The 20187-nt window shown below is 43.0% G+C and overlaps 1 protein-coding gene across 3 annotated transcripts in view; it reads right to left on the reverse strand.

The window, feature by feature from the left end:
• The window catches only part of Slc44a1 (solute carrier family 44 member 1), a 149839-nt gene that overhangs the window by 97403 nt on the left and 32249 nt on the right, over nt 1-20187 (reverse strand). For all 3 annotated transcript variants that reach the window (XM_050164808.1, XM_050164800.1, XM_050164791.1), the window contains exons 2-3: nt 12828-12917; nt 3631-3773 (exon numbers count right to left, since the gene is read on the reverse strand). In XM_050164808.1, coding sequence (XP_050020765.1) covers nt 3631-3773; nt 12828-12917 — 233 coding nt within the window. The remainder of the gene's footprint in view (nt 1-3630; nt 3774-12827; nt 12918-20187) is intronic.

Here is a 20187-nt window from a genome sequence, read left to right on the forward strand (position 1 = left end):
GCAATCTCAGACACTGTTGGTGGGAATGTAAATGCAACAGTCTTTATGGAGAGTCATTCAGCAATATGCATTAATAATCCTGAAATATTCAGACCCTCAAACTCAGTAATTCACTCCTTAGAGTGAACTCATTTACTCATTCAGCAAGAGTTGCATGGATTGCCTACTTCATTCCTGACACTGGGCTGGAATCTAAGGATCCAATGCTGGAAAGAGCAGGCCTATGGCTTTCACAGCATCCTGGAAAGACAAAGTGTCAAGAAACACGTGGAATTATTTATATTACAGGCCACAAGGAGACTTGCTTTCAAATGGTTATTTAAAATTGTGATAGGTGCTTTTTCATTTGGTAGGTAGAATGTAAGTCTTACATTTTAACTTGTGAAGCCAAAGGCGTCTTCTCTGGATAGTGACCTTTCTGCTGAGAGAGACGAAGGATGAGGAGAATTTAGCCACATGGAAAATGGGAAGGAAAAGAATTTCGTAACAGAAGAGACAACACTCATGAACGAATGTCAGAGGTGTTGTTGTCGCATGATTCAACAGATAGATATGATCACCAAAGGAGGACCAGGAGCTGTGGTAGGGCCTTGAGATGAAAGTTAGGAGAAAGCAATCGAGTGCCAGCCTACAGCCCAGGGATGAGAGCACCGCTGGACCAGGAGCTGTGGTAGGGCCTTGAGATGAAAGTTAGGAGAAAGCAATCGAGTGCCAGCCTACAGCCCAGGGATGAGAGCACCGCTGGACCAGGAGCTGTGGTACGGCCTTGAGATGAAAGTTAGGAGAAAGCAATCGAGTGCCAGCCTACAGCCCAGGGATGAGAGCACCGCTGGACCAGGAGCTGTGGTACGGCCTTGAGATGAAAGTTAGGAGAAAGCAATCGAGTGCCAGCCTACAGCCCAGGGATGAGAGCGCTGCGTTTAACTGTGGAAATACCGAAATGGCTACAGACAAGGGCGTCCACTGCACGTGGCAGGAAAAGGAGTGAAATAAAGCTAATATAAAGAATGCTGCCTGCTTGTCACAGTTCAAATAGGCAGACTAACCTGAAAGTGGATATCTAAGATTCTACCAGCCGTGAAAATCATCACCACTTAGAGACAGAAATGTATGGCTAGGTTACACAGAAAAGGTGAAGAGGAGATGAAGCAGGGGTTAAAAATACCTAAGTGGGCATGATGACACAGGCCTTCAAATCCCAGCACTGGGGAGGATAAGGCAGGTATATCTCTGTGATTTCAAGTCTGGTCTACATAGAGAGTTTCAGACCAGTCAGGGCTACACAAGTAGATCCTGTCTCAAAAAAAAAAAAAAAAAAGGACACAAAAATACATATTAAATATGTGCATATGAGTTAAGAAAAAATTACTTGGAAACCCATTTTCCCTATAGTTAAACACGAATGGCTTTTGACTGTGCAAAATAGTCACAGAAAATGAGTCTTCTCAGAATAATATATGCTTTTTATTTACCAGAGGCCAATGTGTATATAAAAAGCTCAAAAGGTTTAGAATCTGACCCACCCCTACCCTGCCCAAGCTGATGAACACCACAGGGTTAAATGTAGAGAGTGGGACCTGCATGTCTTAGGGCACATTCGTGTTCAGAATCACAGGCAAGTCATGAAGGGAAACATGAGGACAGTGGGCTGAAGTAAGAGACCCTCTCCTTCCTATGCCCCCAGCTGAGAGTATCATATACTTGGTCCACTTAACAGTATTGGGGACTTTAAGGGCATCTTATGACACAGGTGCTATTGATGCTTTTCAACTTCTACATGTTCAAAATTATTTGAAAATAAAAAGTCCACAAAGAAAAAGATAGAGGTACTCTCAGTACAAAAACTAACCCAAAGTCTGAAACGTGTATTAATTTCATGAGGCAAATTTATAAAAAAGCAGAAATAAACCCGTTTTCTCAACTGCCAAGACTCTGTCCCCTCTCCTCTCAAAGGATGCAGGATGCCAGTGCATGTCAGGAAAGATGCTCACAGTCACTCAGCCTAGGCAGTTGCCTGAGCCTGTCGAAGCCTTTGTTACTCCTGCATCACAGAGTAGTAAATGCTTGTCAACTGTGAGACGCTACACATACATTAATTGTTGTTTCTTAAAACTTTATTTCACCTATTTGACCTCTTCCTCATTAGAGGGAGAACTTGTCTAAGAAAGGCTAACTATTCAAAGTTCTTCAAGTTTGTGAAATCATCAAGTTCACTTTATACAGAAGGGGTCAAGATTCAGCCAACAGATTCACACAATAAGTTGTTACAAATTGTCTTCATGGCAGTTGCCTGCTACAACCTCAAAATGTTCTGATCTGACTTTTCCTATAAAGTATATTAGACTAATTAGCCTTGTTATCTTGCAAATAATTTTATTAATTCTGAAGACCTGGTTTGACTTGAAATAACATAATGAAGTTTGATGGTATATTCATTCACTCACAGTCTGAAGAATGAAAAAAGACCATACAGCAATCATACGTACAATGCGTTTACTGGATTAAATACATTGTCCTCGTTGACATTAGAAATGAAATAATAGCTCTTGAAGAAAAAGAACAATTAAAGTCAGGAGTTTCAGTAAATTTTAAAGATGAACTGTGAGAACCCAGAGCAAATTTTACAGTCTGTCAAAGAAGACACAGCTTTTCTCGAACTGGAAAGGCTTATATACTCATAAATGATGCAATCACAAAGTATTACTTTGGAACTTTAAGGCTTGGATATCCACTGTCATCTAACCCGTCTCCCATGAAGTACAACCTTTTTTTTTTTGGACCATTAGAAGATTTATTACTACAGCTCCATGTACTGTACATTCCAGAACATTAGTCCTTAAATTTTAAGGATTAATTATTCACGTTAGTACTCTGATTACAGAACTTGAGGGTAACCAACTTTTATGTATGAAAAATCCCTATCCTATTTAGATTATAAGCTCTATTAGGATTATGATTTAAAGTCTAGTTCCATTGAATTCTTTGCCTATAGTCTTAAGTTTTCGCAGCACCTAATAGCTGGCACTATGAGCCAGAATTATTTTTCCATGCAAGCATGGACATAGTATAAGGGTCAAATAAAGTCTGTCTTCTCTCTTTTACTGTGTACCATCTTTGCATGTTGTTTTTCTTTTTCTACTTTTGCCTTGGTTAGCATCTTCTAACCACAATGTTATCTACGTCTTTTTATTTTTAAACTATTTTATTTTTTAATAAATTTATTGATTCTTTGAAAAGTTTCATATGTATATACAATGAGCCTTTACGATACACACACCCGCTCACATGAAGTACAACCTTAACAAGGAAAACATTACCTTACTTTCTGGGTAAAGGGGTAGAACATAACCTAAAAGCTAATGGGAAGACAGAGCACTAGAGGGACCCTTTCAAATCAGGGCTTTCTTTATCCACTAAAACTTCATGTTGGCCCATTAACAAGGTATTAATTTTGTTCCTTGGAGAATGTATTTGTTAAATGAAAGCAGGAGAGATTAAATACCACATCAAGACAACAACAACAAAACCCCTTTTATAAGAAGTTTATAAACTATTCCATAGCTTTCTAAGGTAGAAAGAAAGCATGCCTTCCTGTACTTCCCTCCCTCCATCATGCAAGGGTCTACTCACTTCCGGTGGGTGTGGTCCAGGCCACTGTTTGGTATTGCTTCCAGCTTCGCATTTCTCTGCCCACAGATATTTCCATAGCTGTCGTATCCTGACACTAGTCTGGCGGCTGCACCTGTTGCTACTGAAAAGCCACAAATAAATCCCTAGGAAAGAAAACAGAAAAAACACACACAAATAAACCATTTCAGTAGCAACAGTCACTACTTGATATGATAATGAGCTTCTTTTGTCTGCTGAAGGGAACAAAGAGCTATATTTCCTTATAGCAAACACTATTACACTGTTTTCCTTGGTCTGCATGGGAAGAGCATGAAGAAGTCCACAGGGGAATACCATTTGCTTCTGGAACAAAACAAATCCCAACCTTCCATCTCTTAGGATCGCCTTTGCATTTTGTGACATTCGTGGCAGTGCCTCCACACTGAACACCTGCTCTGAGCCAGGCTGCATGCAGGGTATTTATCAAACATTCTCCAATTCTCCTGGGGAGGTTACATACACTATCCAAGGCCACAAAAGCTAGTAAAGATCAAGTATGTAGAATCAAAGTCAGCTGTCGTCATTCACTAGTTTTCCTTGGTCATAAAAGAGCTCTGTTAAACGAATAACAAAGGATACAGAGGGGGTTAAAATCCAGAGAGCAACAGGCTGTGAGGTCTGAATCATCACTTCACTTCCTGCAACAAAGCTGCATAAGGGCCAAGACTTACATCATGAAGCTCACTCTTGATACAGGAGAGTGAGTGGAGGGAGAGTGGGCCACTGGCTTCATGGACTGTAAAGGTCACTTATCTCCGGGGAATATGCTTCTTCCTGGTCCCAAAGGCAAATGGTAGACACTAGGGACCACATCATGCTTGCTGGGTCAGACATGAGCTGATCACAACCACGCAAGGGAAGCCAAAGGCCGCCACAGCATAACAGGCACAAGAACAGCAAGTAAGATCAGCGATGGCTGATACATTGGCTGCACCGGACACGGGGAGAGGGGGTGGCCTGGCCATCGAGAGGACTCACTTCTGCTATTCTTAATCAGGTTATGAAGGCAGAGACAGTCACCAGCAATTCTTTCCTCAATGGTGCCGCTGGATCTCAGGCTGCAGAGGTGCATGCTCCAGTCTCAAGCAATTCCTCAGAGAAAAGCATTCTCCCCACTACGCATACTTACCCAAAAAGCCTACAAATCTACAAACTCTCTTTTCCAGATAGCTCTTCTGACTTTGTACAGATAGTGAGAGATGCAAGCGCAGCTCTATTCAGCGGAAGCTTCTAAAAGCATACTCTGTCAGAAAGTGGACTGAGAATTTTCTAGTCTGGGACTCAATCGACTTTCTTCCTCAGTTTACTCACCTGACAAATAGGCATAGAGTATGTAGCTCCTTGAGCTGGGTAGGGATTAAAGATCATGGTAGTGAGAGCTTCATAAATAGCTCCTATACTGATATTAGGAACCCAGGGCATGGATGAGGGAAAGACTGTGGGCTTTGGAGTCACATAGGCGTGCATTATCAAAGGTCACTGATGATGTCATTTTCTATGTGTATGACTTTGGTCAAACTTACTCAGTCCTCCGTGCCTCAGTTTATCCATCCACTAAGTGGGATTAAAATCACTCAACCCAAAGGCTGTCCTAAGACATACTAGAGACAATACATGTGAGGCATGTGTCATGGTAAATGCCAGCATCCCATTCCCTTGAATCAATAGCTGAGTGGCCAGCACTGATGCAAGGCCTGGCTTGTCAGCTGTCACTTTTACTCCCCCTGTACCCTGCTCCCTCTCAACTCCTCTTAACACTGGACACTTAACATGCTAAGTGTCACCCCTGGACTTAACCAATACTATGACATGAAAAAAAAAAAAAAGCCCTACCCTTATATACACATACACATATTCAAATGAGCAGACCCCCTTCATCCTATGCTTCAAATCCTAATTAGGATGCTGTGTGCTGAGCAAGATCCTAAGTGAGGGTAAATACAGAGGCTACAATGGAGAATTTTTCTATCATTTGGATCCAAAATGTCTCCCAAAAATCTGTGTTCAAAGTCCGCAACCTATGAGCCTATGACGTGACTGGGTGGGTATGGCTGTGTAACAAGCCAGCCCGGCATGTCTTCAGGCTACACAATGCCTCTGTGGGACTGTGAGGCAGTGGCTGTTGCTTCATAATCTCTCACTGTCAGGGCATGAGGTGACTCTGCTCTCTTCCATGTTCCTATCACAAGGGGCCAAGCACTGGCCCCAAAGCAGCAGACTGAACGCTCTAAAACTTCAAGTCAAAATAAACCTTTTCACTTCATAAGGTGGCTGTCTCGAGCGCTTGCTATAGAGTGAGGGAAGGATACCAAGAAAGATCAGGGTGTAACAAAGGGAATAAGTACAGTGGATGGACTCCCCCTAACATTACTACCTGGGAGCCTTTGATCCAATCACCAGCACCCATTCTGCTCTCCTCATCTCTAACAGCGAGCAGCCCGTCCCTCAGCATGATGGGGAGAACTAAACGCGACGACACAGATCCAGTCTCTGGCTAAGTGCCTGCTACCTGGCGGGTGATCGATACACAGGAGCCGTTAGGAGTAAATCTGACCGATGAAGTCAGTCCGCAGAGGCTGACATCAGAACCAAGAAGTGACAACCCCCCCCCTTTGCTCCCCGTGACAGAACAAGGTTCCGCGAGGTGGGGGTAATGAGTAATAACGCTGGTAATTCTGTCGTCACACAAAAGCACTGTTGGGTCACAACGAAATTTCTTCACTAGTCCGGAACAGCAGAGTGGTTAGTTAGAAGGTTATGTTCTTCTTTCACTATTTATAGGAGGTTTTTTTTTTTTTTTTTCCCAACATTTGATAGAAATTTTGTTAGGATTCCTTCAAAGGGTTTCTGATTTCCCTTCCTGGTTGTTTTTTTTTTTTTTTTTCAACAGTACTGTTCAATACTATGGGTTCCTCCTCTTCACCATACGCCACCTCAGGGATGTGACAGGGCATAAATTATGTGAGAAATATATGTGTGTAATTATATATATATGTATATGTATATTCATATGCCAAACTGGGACACTGTCATATTTTCACATTGGTCATTTAAAATTCCTAGAAGCTTCCAGAAGTACTACAGCAGAGACTATGAGAAGCTGCAAGGGTGAGACGGGGTAAGGTAAGGGTGGGTAGCAAGTCACTAAGAGGTGAGAAACAATGACTATTATCCTAGAGACTTCCTGCTTGATAAGAGCAAGATGATGCAGAACAAGGCCCAATCTAATTAAAATTCCAATCTCTTTAAAAAAAAGAAAACACTAAAATTCAAATGCAGGCGACAATATCATTTCAGAAGAGGAAAAAAAAAAACAGTACATGAAATTAAAACAGGGTGGGAGAGACTTTCCAGAACACACTCAATACTTTAATGGCTTTCCAGAAAGACGAGGGAAAAGGCGCCCAGCAGAAAGAAATCACACCACAGGAGAGCCTTTGTCAATGCTGAGCGAGACACAGTCACTATTACTAAGTAAGGGAAGCATGCTGATTGACCGAGCTACTGAAGGGTTCTGGGGACTACTGTGCAGAGAGGCACAGCCAGACCACTCACAAAACTCGGTGACTAAAAGCAGATCCAGGTACAGAGAGCTAAGGGGCAGGGGGTCGCAGACAAGACCTGGCTACTGACTATCCACCACTGAAATGAGAGAACAACTTGCAAATGAGAAAACGGTGCTGCTTGCTCCTGTTCTAAGGGCTAGCGTTACCTAAATACGAATTTCTGCTTAGACTTGTGCACCACCAGGCTACGTGTTCCTGTCGTGTGCACGCTTGATTTAACTAGGCAACTGAGCAGAGCAGATGGTCTTCACTAGGGTGGGGGTGGGGGCTCAACAAAACCTGAGGTGAGTAGGAGGAGGACGTGAATATGCCAAAAAATGTGGCAAAAATAGTAAGCAGGGGAAATGAGTGACAGGCTAGCCGTGTCCCAGCAGTTCACGGCAATACCCCTAGCTCTTTCTCAAACGCCATCACATCCTAAGTGGCAATCAGTGCTAGAGTCGATCTCCCCCCAGTAACACACATTTAAAGCAGCAGGGTGGCACTTGGGTCTGGAGGTCCTCTTCCAAGAATCCTGGATGAGAAAGGATGCTGGGATCTGGCGGATAAGTCAGAATAGAAGGCCTGGCACAAAGGTATGCCTGTGCAGATGAAGCTTCTGTGAGCACACCAAATCTATGGCTTCCTTTAAAGTTTAATAGGATTCATTGCTCTAAAAGGAAGAAAACAATGTTTGACAAGTCTAGGAAACTGTACTCAATACGCATTTTTTGTAGCATATGAAAAAGAGTATATCCCCAAGAGGATAAAGTGTAAGGGTCCTAGATTATCAGGCCCTTTAGCTGGTTCAAGTCATTTTTACCATGGAATGGTTTGTGGGGGGCATAAAATTTGGTGCCTATTTCTGGTAGGTACAGAAAGCATGATTGGGACTCTAGGAGAAACAGGTTAGGATTTGAGCTGAAAAATTATACCCAGAACCACTAGAGAAAAGGCCTCAGAATGGGCTAATTTGTCTTTCACTTCTGTGTCACGGTATCCACTGGGCAGACTACTTACATACTCCTAAATTTGTTTGTTGTTGTTGTTTTGGTTTTTTGAGACAGGGTTTCTCTATGTAGCTTTGGAGCCTGTCCTGGAACTCGCTCTGTCAACCAGGCTGGCCTTGAACTCACAGAGATCCTCTTGCCTCTGCTCCCCGAGTGCTGGGATTAAAGGCGTGCGCCACCACAACCCAGCACTAATTACTTACTTTTCCACCTCTTTCCTTTCCTCTTTGAAAGCACTGCCTTTTGAGTTTCACACCACTCATTTGGATTTCTGCCTTAAACTCCAAAGTGTTCAACCTAGAATCTCTTCCACCTTTCAAGCCACCTTTAAAAATAATTTAATTTTATGTACATTGGTATTTTGCCTTTATGTATGTCTGTGTGAGGATGTTGGATTGCCCTGAAGCTGGAGTTACAGACAGTTATGAGCTGCCATGTGGGTGCTGGGAATTAAACCTGGGTCCTCTTGAAGAACAGTCAGTGAGTGCTCTTAGCCGCTGAGCTGCCTCTCTAGTCCCCAGGCCACCTTCTCAACGCAGTAATGTCACATCCTCACAAACCCTTCCTGTCACTAGTCAGAGCACCAAGCAGGGTCTCCACCCTGGCGGGTCACAGCACCCCAGGGATCTGGCACACTCACTGATAGAGAGCTGAGGGATGAGACTTCAAAATAAATTCTGGATGATGGTCGTATATAGGTAGAAGTGAGAACTACCTGGCTGAAAATAGAATATTTTCAATATGGAAAATTGAAAACAGGAATCTGGAATACTTACCATCACTATACCTTGCTCACACACTGGTGTAGACCCTTATCTTACTGGATAATTCAGTTACATGAGCTACTTAAAAGAAAATCTGAACATAGACTAATAATGTTCAACAGATGCTTGTTGAGTGTTATGTTTTAAAATTCCAGATGGAACTGGAGAGGTGGCCTCGGCAGTTAAAAGCATTCGTTGCTCTTGCAGAGGACCCAGGTTCAATTTCCGGCACCCATACAGCAGCTCACAACCATCCGTAACTCCAGTTCCAGACCTGACACCCTCTTGTGACTTCTACAGCCACCAGGTACATGTGTGGCACACAAATACACATGCAAGCAAAACACTGATACAAACAAAATAAAATAATAATTTTAAAGCTAATGAAGAAAAACATTGCTAAAGTTTTTGAAGAACAAAAATGAATCCAGATGGAACATTCCTAATCTGAAAATCCGAAGTCTAAAATGCTTCAAGATCTGGAACTTTCTGAGGACCAGCATGAGCCATGTGTGGAAAATTCCACGAATGACCTCCTGTGATGAGCTGTAGCCAAAACTATATAAAACTGCCTGCAGCGTATGGATATAAGATATACATGAAGCATGAAGGAATTCTGTTGAGACTTGGGTTCCATCCCCAAGATACTTCATCTCATTGTATATATTTGCAAATGATCAAATTTTACATTTTATATTTGTGTGCACATATGCACAGGGAGGTCACAGGACAACTGAAGAGAATTGGTTCTCTCCTTCCACCATGTGAGTCAGGTAGCTCAAACTCCATCATCAGGTTGGGCACAAGGCTCCTTTGTCTGGTGAGCCATCCAAACGCTTTTAAAATTTTGGAATGGGTAACACTTTGAACCCTGAGCATCTGGGATATGATATACCACAGAATGAAATTCAAAGGGGATGAATAAAAAAAAAAACATATAAAACAAAGCCCAGAAACCAGAAGCAAAAACTATGAACCTCAGCTATGCATACAAGATGGGCAGCAGAACTTTTAGATTACTTCCATGTTTTCGTGGCGAGATGTGACATCAGCTCAGTTCCAAGGGAAAGCAACTATTTAAAGATTCACTCCAAAACAAAGAAAGCCGTGCCATATTTAAAAGCACACACGGTGGGTCTTAATTACCAACACGATGAAATCGGCATCATATTAACTACTGCTGCATTAAAACATCGCAATAAACAGCCCCTTAAGCTCAAGTCGCCCCCAGTCAGTCCATCAACATTAATGACTGCACTTTCCAGGGCTACTCGAGCACAGAAAATCAAAAGCACCTTGGGTGGCAGGGCACATGTTTTTCAGACATAATTCTGAAGGTCAGTTGCTATTTGCTCTGTGGTTACACTGGGTGTGGAAAAGCCGTGGACCGACTTCAGTAGGCAGTCTTTCTGTGCTCCTTGTGAATATTCATACATGCTGAACTTCTGAAGTGAGTCCTCTGAACTGAGCAAACTCCTGAATGGTACCTCAGAAGGCCTGAGTTCGGAAATTAGTATTCTGACTTTATCTATGTGTCCTAAATGTGGTAAAACTGTACTTTTTTTATCTTTGAAACAAACACTCCTTATGTTCCTAAGTTTATCGTATCTCATTCAAATGTATTGTTTTCTTTTCCTCTGCTGGGGATTAGAACTGTACCTACATCTGTGGCTACTAGCTATGCGTCACAGATGATGTCTGCGGTGTGCAGAGAGCCAAGGAATCCCGACAACTTTCATTACAGACAAAAACCAACACTTCCCAAAAGAACCTCTATAGAAAATGCGGGAAGATGGGGCCAAAAATACAGATCACAACACCAAGGCTGCTCAAGACAGTGTGATTGCATGCTGAGTGGAAGACTAAGAATTGGAGAACGAAGCACTAACTGGGTTATATTTAGGAATATATGTATGTACAGATATGTATACAATAACAACAGAAAAGGGGCCTTGAATTTGAAGGAGGGTAGGGAGGGGGATATAGGAGATTTAGAGGGAGAAAAGGAAAAGGGAGGTGGTGTGATTATATTATAATCTCAAAAATAGAAAAGGCAGGGCAACGTGTCCTGCAAGAAGAAGGTTGAGGCCTCTAGTGGTTCCACACGTGCAATCCAGAAGTCTCCGGAAGACTTGTCAGGAGGAAGGGGCCTAGCAGAAGGCAGTGGAGATAAGCAAGCCTCTAGGATAATCAGTACTTAGTACTTAATCAGGCTTAGTTCTCATTATAAACAAGAGCTCCCTTGATGAAGAGGGAAGGGGTGCTAAAAAACGCTGACCAAGCACAGAGCTGGGCGAGCAGCTCTTCCATTTATTAGCCAAGTGGCCTGAGAGTCTTCCTCAATAGGTTTGAAATTTAATCTATAAGCCCTCTAAGGTTCCAAACACCGGTCAGTGTAACCCAGCTGTCAATCATTTTGGGGCCTAGCACCCTGCCTATATGAATCCCTATATCCAGAACCCAGGCCGGCAGGCAGCATGCTCAGCACCTTGCCCCGAGACTCTGCTCCTCGTCCTCTCTACCAACATCCTGATTTCCAGAGAGATGCCACCCATCACAGTGGGCCTAGGGGCTGACCTGAGGGAAAAAAGCACTGGGCAGCCTCTTCCCCTGCAGGAAGAACTCAAACTGTGAGAACTCAAAAGTGTGGTGGATATTGAATAGCTAAACACTCACAATTCCAAAGACATGCCAAGTCTCTGGGAAAAGAAGTGACAGGCCCAAAAATAACCAGGAGGCTTGTATGGCTGGAGGAGTTGGTACTCAGCATCCTCAACTAACCATTCAAGATAAGATTCCAAAGAAACCGGTGCTGTGGAATAATCTTCTTGTATACTGCAAAGATTTGTCACTGGGATTGGTTTAATAAAAAGCTGAATGGCCAATAGCTAGGCAGGATTTGGGGGGCAGAGAGGATGCTGGGAAGAAGAAGTGTGGAAATAGAGTCAACAGCAAGACGGAGAGGAAGCAGCGTGGGCAGTAAAGGTAATAAAGTCACAAGAAAAAAAGTTGATTGATAAAATGGGTTAAGTTATAGCTAGTTAGTAACAAGCCTAAGTTATCAGCTGAGCTTTCATAATTAATAATAAGCCTCCATGTCGTGATTTAGGAGCTGGGAGGAGGGACAGAAACACTTGACTACAAACTTGCATCAAATGATCTGGCTTCCTCAAATGATTGGGTGAAAGGGCTAAGACTCTCATTGGCTCCTTTTCTAATCTCAGTTTTCATGCAACAAAACAGACAAATAAAAGAAGGTAAAATAGCAAGGGTGATGTGGGAGTGATTTCTTATTAATAAAGAAACTGCCTAGGCCCCTTGATAAGGCCCACCCTTAGGTGGGTGGAGAAAACAGAGGAGAATTCTGGGAGAAGGAGGCTTGGTGGAGGAGTCGCCATGATTCTCCCGCTCCAGACAGAAGCAGGTTAAGATCCTCCCTGGTAAGCCAGCTCGTGGGCTACACAGAATATTAGAAATGGGTTAGAACAATATGTAAGAGCTAGCCAATAAGAAGCTAGAACTAGCCGGGCCAGGCAGTGTTTGAAAGAATACAGTTTCCATGTAATTATTTCGGGCATAAGCTAGCCATGCGGGCGGCCGGGTGCCGGGGACGCAGCCCTGCCGCTCCTATTTCAACACAAGGGAATACCAAATACTACTACTGAATTGCACTAGAGAGAAATTAACCCCCCTTGATGGCTTCTCAGGCCCTCCAATTATCCCAATTATAACTGTAGGGAGGAGATTAAGATACACACAGAGAGATCCGCTGGAAGCTACCCCTCCTGCCTCATTCCCTTGCATCCAGAGCGGAGGCTGGTTAGCCTGAGTGTCCTTACCATCCCAATGCAGAAGAGGACAAAGAGCAGCAGCCATGGTATGTCTGTGCAGCTACGGTCCTCCAAGGGCTTCCATTCTCGCTTGGAGCTCTAATTAAAAATACAAAGCAAGAGAACATGGTAAGTGCTGATTTTAGTTAAAACTGGAAAGGTACAAACACACCATTTTGACCCACATCCTTTTCTTGGCTGGACAATGTCTGCTGAAACTTTAAGATGAAACTCAAAGATCTGCGGTGTCTCTGTAAAAGTCTACCCTAGGTTCCCTAGACAACACTGCAGTGGCTCTAGTCCCACCTCTCCCCCCGGGAGATATGGATAGTTTCTGTGGTACTCCACTGAAATATGTAGCACACTGAACGGTTATTCTTTTCTTTTCTATTTCTCTTTTGAGACAGTGTATAGTGTAGCCCAGGTTGGTCTCGAACACCTTATATGGCCAAGGATGACCTTGGATACCTGATCCTCCTGCTTTTACCTCTTGAGTATTGAAATTGCAGGTGCAAGCCGCCACATCTGGCTTATGAGATGCTAGGGATCAAACTGAAGGCATTGTGCATACTGAGAAAACACCCACCAAAGCATGGTGTACACTATACCAGGCACTATACCAATTGAGCTACATCCCCAGATCTGAACTGTTATTCTTTAGCAGCCTGTGTCTGTAGCAGACTGCAATCAGCCCACTCTCACTTTCCATCATTTGAGATGATGCCTAAACCTTTATATGTTCTAAATAAGGGCTTTCTAAATGAATGAACATGCTCTTCAACTTATATGAGCTTTTTCATTATGTGTCCAGACAGTAAAAAAACAAACAAAAAAAACATATTACAACATGTTTTCAATATGTTCTCTTTCAGGAAGCAAGCCCATCAAATGAATTCCTTTTTTAATTTTGGTTTTTTGAGACAGGCTTCTCTGTGTAGCAGTGGATGTCCTGGAACTCAGCCTGTGGACTAGGCTGGCCGTGAACTCAGTCTATAGACCAGGCTGACCTCAAATTCACAGAAATCTGCCTGCCTCTGCGTCCTGAGTGCTGCAATTAAAGCCATAAGCCACTACCACACAGCTTCAAATAAATTCTTAAGAGGGAGATTTGTCAAAGTTTAATACAATTCAAGAAGGAAATATTCGGGTTTTTTTTTTTCTAGACAGACCTGAGCAACTCCTAAACCACCATTCTTGGATTTTCACTGTGTTCCTAGAAAAGACAAATATTTCTACTTCAGAGAGATTTCTATCTAAAGAGCTAGAGGCACTCTGAAAGTTAATTTGCAAAGTATTGACTGGATTTCCAATTCGATATTTTTTCTTAGGTTCTTTGGTCAGCTCACACATCCTTTTCAATCATGCTTCTGAACTCTCTGAATCTCACGACCTGTCCTGGAAACAGAGCAGGAAAGGGAAGGAGAAGGCAGCCTCAAAAAAGCCAGGAGGCCACAACCTATACAAGGAACTGTAGGCAACTGTGGAAAGCTGGGAGTGGGAGAGATGGCCTTTCCCAGGGAAGAGCACATCACTGGTTGTCCGGTGCCAAAGGGTCATTCCTAAAAACATACATGTGTGGACTAAGTAGATTCTATTTAGGAATATATGTATATGCACATATGTGTGCAATAACAAAGAAAAAAGGCCTTGAATTTGAAGGAGGGTAGGGAGGGGTTATGGGATGGTTTAGAGGGAGAAAAAAGGTAAGGGGAAATGGTGTGATTATATTATAAATCTCGAAAATAGAAAAAGGCAGGGCAAAGTGCCCTGCAAAGAAAGGTTGAGGCCTCTAATGGTGTACGCCTGAAATCCTAGCGCTGGGCAGACTGGGACGGGAGGATCCGTGGCACTTGCTGCCATCAAGTCTTGCTGAACAGGTGAGCTCCAGATTCAGTGACAGACTGTGTCAAAAAAAGAAGATAGAGGGCCCAGTGGACCAAGGCACCTGCCCCCAAGTGTGATGAACTGAACTCAACCCCCAGAATCCACACGGGAGAAGAGAACTGACTCTGTATGCATACGCTGTGGCACGTGCACTTCCCTATACACATGCATAATAAAATAAATAATATATATTTATAATTGTTTATATATAATGAAGAGTAGTCGAGGAAGACATAGGATGTTCACTCTGGCCTTCCCGTGCACGTGCATGCATACGTACTTATACCCATGTCCACACACAAACACCACACACATTATAATCCACAAATAAATAATAAACAAACAAATGAATAAATAAATAGCTGCCTATCAACAATGAAGGCAAAGAATTTGAGCTACAACCATTTCTTTCTTACTCCTAAAACTGCTAAAGACAAACGCCCCATTATGCCTCACACTGTTGAATTGTTACAAAGAAAATACTGTTAGCTTGTTCCCAGACACCCTCACAAGGAAACAAAAGAACACCAGTCAGTCATGGGGAAAAAAAAACCCTCACCCCAAGACTAACTAGCATTGGAACCCAGGAAGGAGCAGGGAGACGCAGCACTGTGGCATTAACAGATGAGGATTCCTCTCCCTGGCTCTGTCATTAGTTAGCTGACTTCAGAAAAATGCTTCCTCTCCTAGGGTGGCAGGCAATGAGAGGGACTGGGTCTCCTAGGTTTCTGCCAGCTCTACAAACCCATGACCAGGATTGCACTTTCATAGGCTGACAAGAAAAACAACTACAAAATAACAACATAGCCCTTGTGTTGTTTAAATGGCTGCACTGTGGTCTGTACTTTGGAAGACAGCTGTCCACATGAGGAGAAAGAATGTTTCTTTGTATTAAATAATTAAATAATGCCCACTGCAGTAAAATTACTCACAGAGGAAGAATTTGGAGACGGCTGAAATTCATGATATTTACTCCATGGTAATTTCTAAAGCAGTAGTTCTAGTAAACACTATGATTTGTACAGAATGCACAGGAGGGCCAGAAGCCTCACACTAGAGCAGTTTCTTTATCTGCAACCGTTCAGACCAACACTCAGTTTGCTAATGCTTAGATTTCCTTCTATAACAAAGTCAGAGGGATTTCCCTTTGACAAACAAATACAAAGACCCAACATCACATCAGCTCCTGCTGCTGTGAGCTACTGCTTTCCCAAAGGAGAAAAGCAAGCAGTATGGATGGGAGTTACAGAGAAAACACAGCTACAGTATCCAGGGAGAGAAGAAAAGCCAAAGGGCAGCGTGGCACCCACACTGTAACAAAGGAGACTCCTACAAGAGGATGCTGGGCTTCTCAGTAGCATCCGTCACTCAAAAGCAGTGGATTCCTGGTTATTTTTATTACACATCAATATTTGCTCTTTACTTTAACCCCCTCCTGTCAAAAATCTCTCTTTACAATGTGACCTTTTCCATAAAAGGTGTAAGAATACCAAACTCCCTTTTTCCTTTAGTTATATTAAAATATTGATCTGGTGGCAGTATATTTCATTCTGGCTGCCACTTTTCATGCTATCAACGGCTGATTTCTTATTACCCAGGAATTCCTAAACACACAGTCTCCTCTCTTCCCAACAGTTCGCTGTTTAGGTACCATCCTGGCTCCAAAGATGAACAAACTCAGCCTCAGGCATTAAATAAGCAGCCCCAGCCAGGCTTTAAACCCAAGTCCATGACTCCAAAGTCAACTCCAGGAAGACTGCTAAATCTTCTTATAAGCAGTCAGTATGGAGCGATTGCAATTCTTCACACGGCAAATACTCAGAAACCAGGCTGATAACGGAACATCCTTTAAGTGCAGAGGAGACATGTTATGAGCCGTGAAATTTTTCGAGTGAGCCAAGAAGCCCAATGGTTCAAACTTTTTAATGATTTTTTAACAGACGTAACCAAGTGACAACTGGATTTAATGCTGTTTCTTCCAATTAACATCCCATATAAACCCAGCCAAAGGAAAATGTGCTGCAGCAGCACTTTTAAAATGTGATTTGTATTCTTTCCCCAGATTCCACAGATTAATAGACTGCCGGTGAGTGCTAGGTCATCTGCTCTCACAAACACTACCTGTTAGGAAGCAACAGAAGCAAGCGACCCTGTAGAGCCACCCTCAGCAAAGACTGAGCTTGGGAGGAAGAGAACAGGTCTTAGCCAAGGTTCCCACTTCATCCATGATTTCTTTACAATCCTCAAAACATTGCTAGCGGGACTGTATGCTCTCTGCTTTTTCTATTTGTCAGAAGGAAACCAAGGCTCAGGGGAAAAGCTCTGCTGAAACTGGAACTCTTGAACTCTAGCAGAGTGATAAGCATGCAAAGAAAGAGTCGAGGAAATGCTGAACATTTTTTTTAAAAACCTAACATAGGCAGTCAGGCTTGTCAGTAATTAAATATAGTCAAGGAGGTGGTCAGTACCTCAAGGTGCCCAAGACAAATAACAAAGAAGTTAAACTCAGAAACCAGAATACTCTTCCCAGTGGAGGACAAAAATGACATGATTTAACATATGCATAAGAGGAAGATGTGATGGAACAGAGGAAATATTTGAAGACATAGCAACTGAAAAGTTTCCAGAAATAAAAAAAGGATATTAAAATGTAAAAAATATTAAAATAAAAAGGAATAAGAAATTGAGCATGCACATGCACGTGCAAACCTGTATGCGAGTATACAGAAGAAAAAGTATAACTGCCTGAAATGAGTAAAAGGAAGATTTGAAATTCTCCATAACAAAGTGTTTTTGAACATTGAAAGAGGTTAAATATGTGTATATAGAAGTATCTACACTGCCAAGAGGTGGAGGCCCACATCTCCCCTCCCCCAAAGACAGGGTTCCTCTGTAGCTTTAGAGCCTGTCCAGGAACTCACTTTGTAGACCAGGCTGGCCAGCCTTGAACTCCCAGAGATCTGCCTGCCTCTGCCTCCCAAGTGCTGGGATTAAAGGCGTGCACTCCCATTGCTAAATAAATGAGTCTGCTGCAGGCCTGACTCCCAGTATCTATGCCAATGATGCCACACCTTCTCACCCCCTCCCCAAGGAAGCCATTAGGACCCAGCCATACATACTGATGGTTCTTTTGTATATTTGTCCAAGGTTAATATAGAAGATAAAATTACAATTTGTAGTACTGGTTTAAGCATCCTGGTCCAAAACACTCAATCAGAAATGTTTTAAATCCAAAACTTCTTTTTGGGGTGTGGGGGAGCGGGGGAGACAGGATTTATCTGTGTAACCCTTGCTGTCCTGGAACCCACTCTGTAGATGAGACTGGCCTCAAACTCTGAGATCTTCCTGTCTCTGCCTCCTGAATGCTGGGGTTAAAGGTGTACATCACTATTGCCCGGCTTCAACTCCAAAACTTTTGAACACTGACATGATTTGTGAAAATTTCACACCATGAAAGCTTGCCTTATATACACAAGTACTAAAAATATGTAAAGTTATCATGAGGCGATGTATGTGTTGTATATATAACATAAATAAATTCTGCATTTAGACTGGAGTACTGTCCATAGAGCAAATAGCAAATATCCCATGTTTTCTTAAGTTCCACATGTTCTGGTCCCAAGTATCACAGATAAGGGATACTCAACTAGAACGACTACTAGACATTAAAAAGTCCTATACATGAGAGCCACCAAGATGGCTCAGCAGGCAGAAGCTCTTGCTGTGCAAGCCTAATGATTGACACTCAACCCTTCAACCCATGGTAAAGGGAGAGCCAGTGCTCGGAAGTTGCCCTGGGATATGCATATAAACACACACAAAGAGAAATAAGGCATAAAATTTAAGAATGTGTATATGGTCTTCTAAGCCAGACCATAGATAACACTCAAATTATTCATGTTTTCATATCCTTAAAGATAGGTAAGAGCCAACTGGGTCTCAGATATGGACGAAGAAAAAAAATAAACCCTTCCGAGCCGAAGAGGCCCAGGTAATAGCTAAAGACAAAGACTGAATGTCCCCTGTCCTCTTTTTGTATTGTGCCTCCTATATGTAAACTTTAATTAAGATAGATGTGAAAAGTTTCCCCAAAGATTCCTTTAGTAATATAATAACGTATTATGTCAGGCTCTAAATCTTCCCTGTTAAGGCCATGTTTCTATAAGCCTGGCTTCAAAATAATAGAAACTAAAGGTCAGTTAAACTGGTGGTGGTTGGCTGGGTGGTAACACCGGTGGCATTTGATGGTTCTTCAGAGAAGCACTGAGCACTACACACAGACCTGAGATTCAGTGGCAGATTGGGCAGCTCCTGTCCTTACTGAGCTCTTGTTGAGTGGGAAAGACACAAACCAAGTGCTGTGGCACTCGAACAGTGCCAACACCGAGGGGCACGAGGTACTGAAGAAATGCAGACAGGGAGCCACAGAGAAAGCATTCTGAGCGCTGCTGGAAATCACCTTGTAAACGTCTGCAGCTCACAGGCTGAAGCAAACACCGAAATGATCCTTCAGTGTGTAAAACAGAAGGTGTCGTGAGCCCCCAAACATACTAAAAATTCTTGGGAACTATGACAGAGAACCACCCACTGCCAAGTACAAATTTATTTCCACTCAGAAATGGTTAGTGGAAAACAAATAGAAACACTAAGTTGGCCATTTCTCAGATTTCTTTACATGCTTACAGGTCTTGTCTTCATTTAGGAAGAGATGCTGGAAAAGAGGAAAAATAGCTGGTTTTGTTTTCTTAACCCTTAGCAGAGGGCTGTATTTGCCAAGCCTCTTGAACAGTGTTTCCATGTGCACGTCATCATTGGTGAGATGCCTGTTAACGCCGAGTTAAGAACTCCTGGCCACGTATATCAAGGGTTGCTACCACCTGGAACTAAGCCAGAGCGCTGCTTCCTTCAGCATTGAATACAACCAGTCCAGAGCGTGAGAAAAGGTGTGTGCAGCAGAGGTTAAACCTGCAGACAAACACATGACTAAACCAGCCCTGATCTCCACCTCACTTGGGCTGGCAGTTCAGAGCTCTATTACCCATAATCCTGTGTCTTCATTAGCTGGGAGGTGTCCAAACACCCATCACTGAAAACAAAGTACCAAAACTTGGGGACTGAAGCAGAATCTGAGTTATCCGTACGGTAGTCGTCAATGCACGCTCACATCTGCACAGGCCAGCAATAAGGAACACGAAGCTGATAAGCTAGGGCTGCAGAGAACCTGAAGCCAGTATGTAATGACAAGCACACATGTCACCTGTCCTGTCTGCTGCCTGAACCTCTGCAGCAGAGATCCATTATTGCAGTCTTTCCCGGATTAGAGGACAAGCCAATAATGCCTGTGAAGGGCAAAAGCAGCTTTGGTACGGCCTTTCAGCCAGGACAGAATCCCACAAGTGTCGAGAAATTTGCAACTCTTCCATCCCCTCCCCGCTCCCCCACCACCCGCCTCCTTCATGCCCCCCACCATGAGCATCAGCCCAGA

Source organism: Alexandromys fortis, unplaced genomic scaffold (genome assembly GCF_014885135.2).
Source record: "Alexandromys fortis isolate MF-2015 unplaced genomic scaffold, M_Fortis_MF-2015_v1.1 scaffold_18, whole genome shotgun sequence".
Taxonomy (NCBI): Eukaryota; Metazoa; Chordata; class Mammalia; order Rodentia; family Cricetidae; genus Alexandromys; species Alexandromys fortis.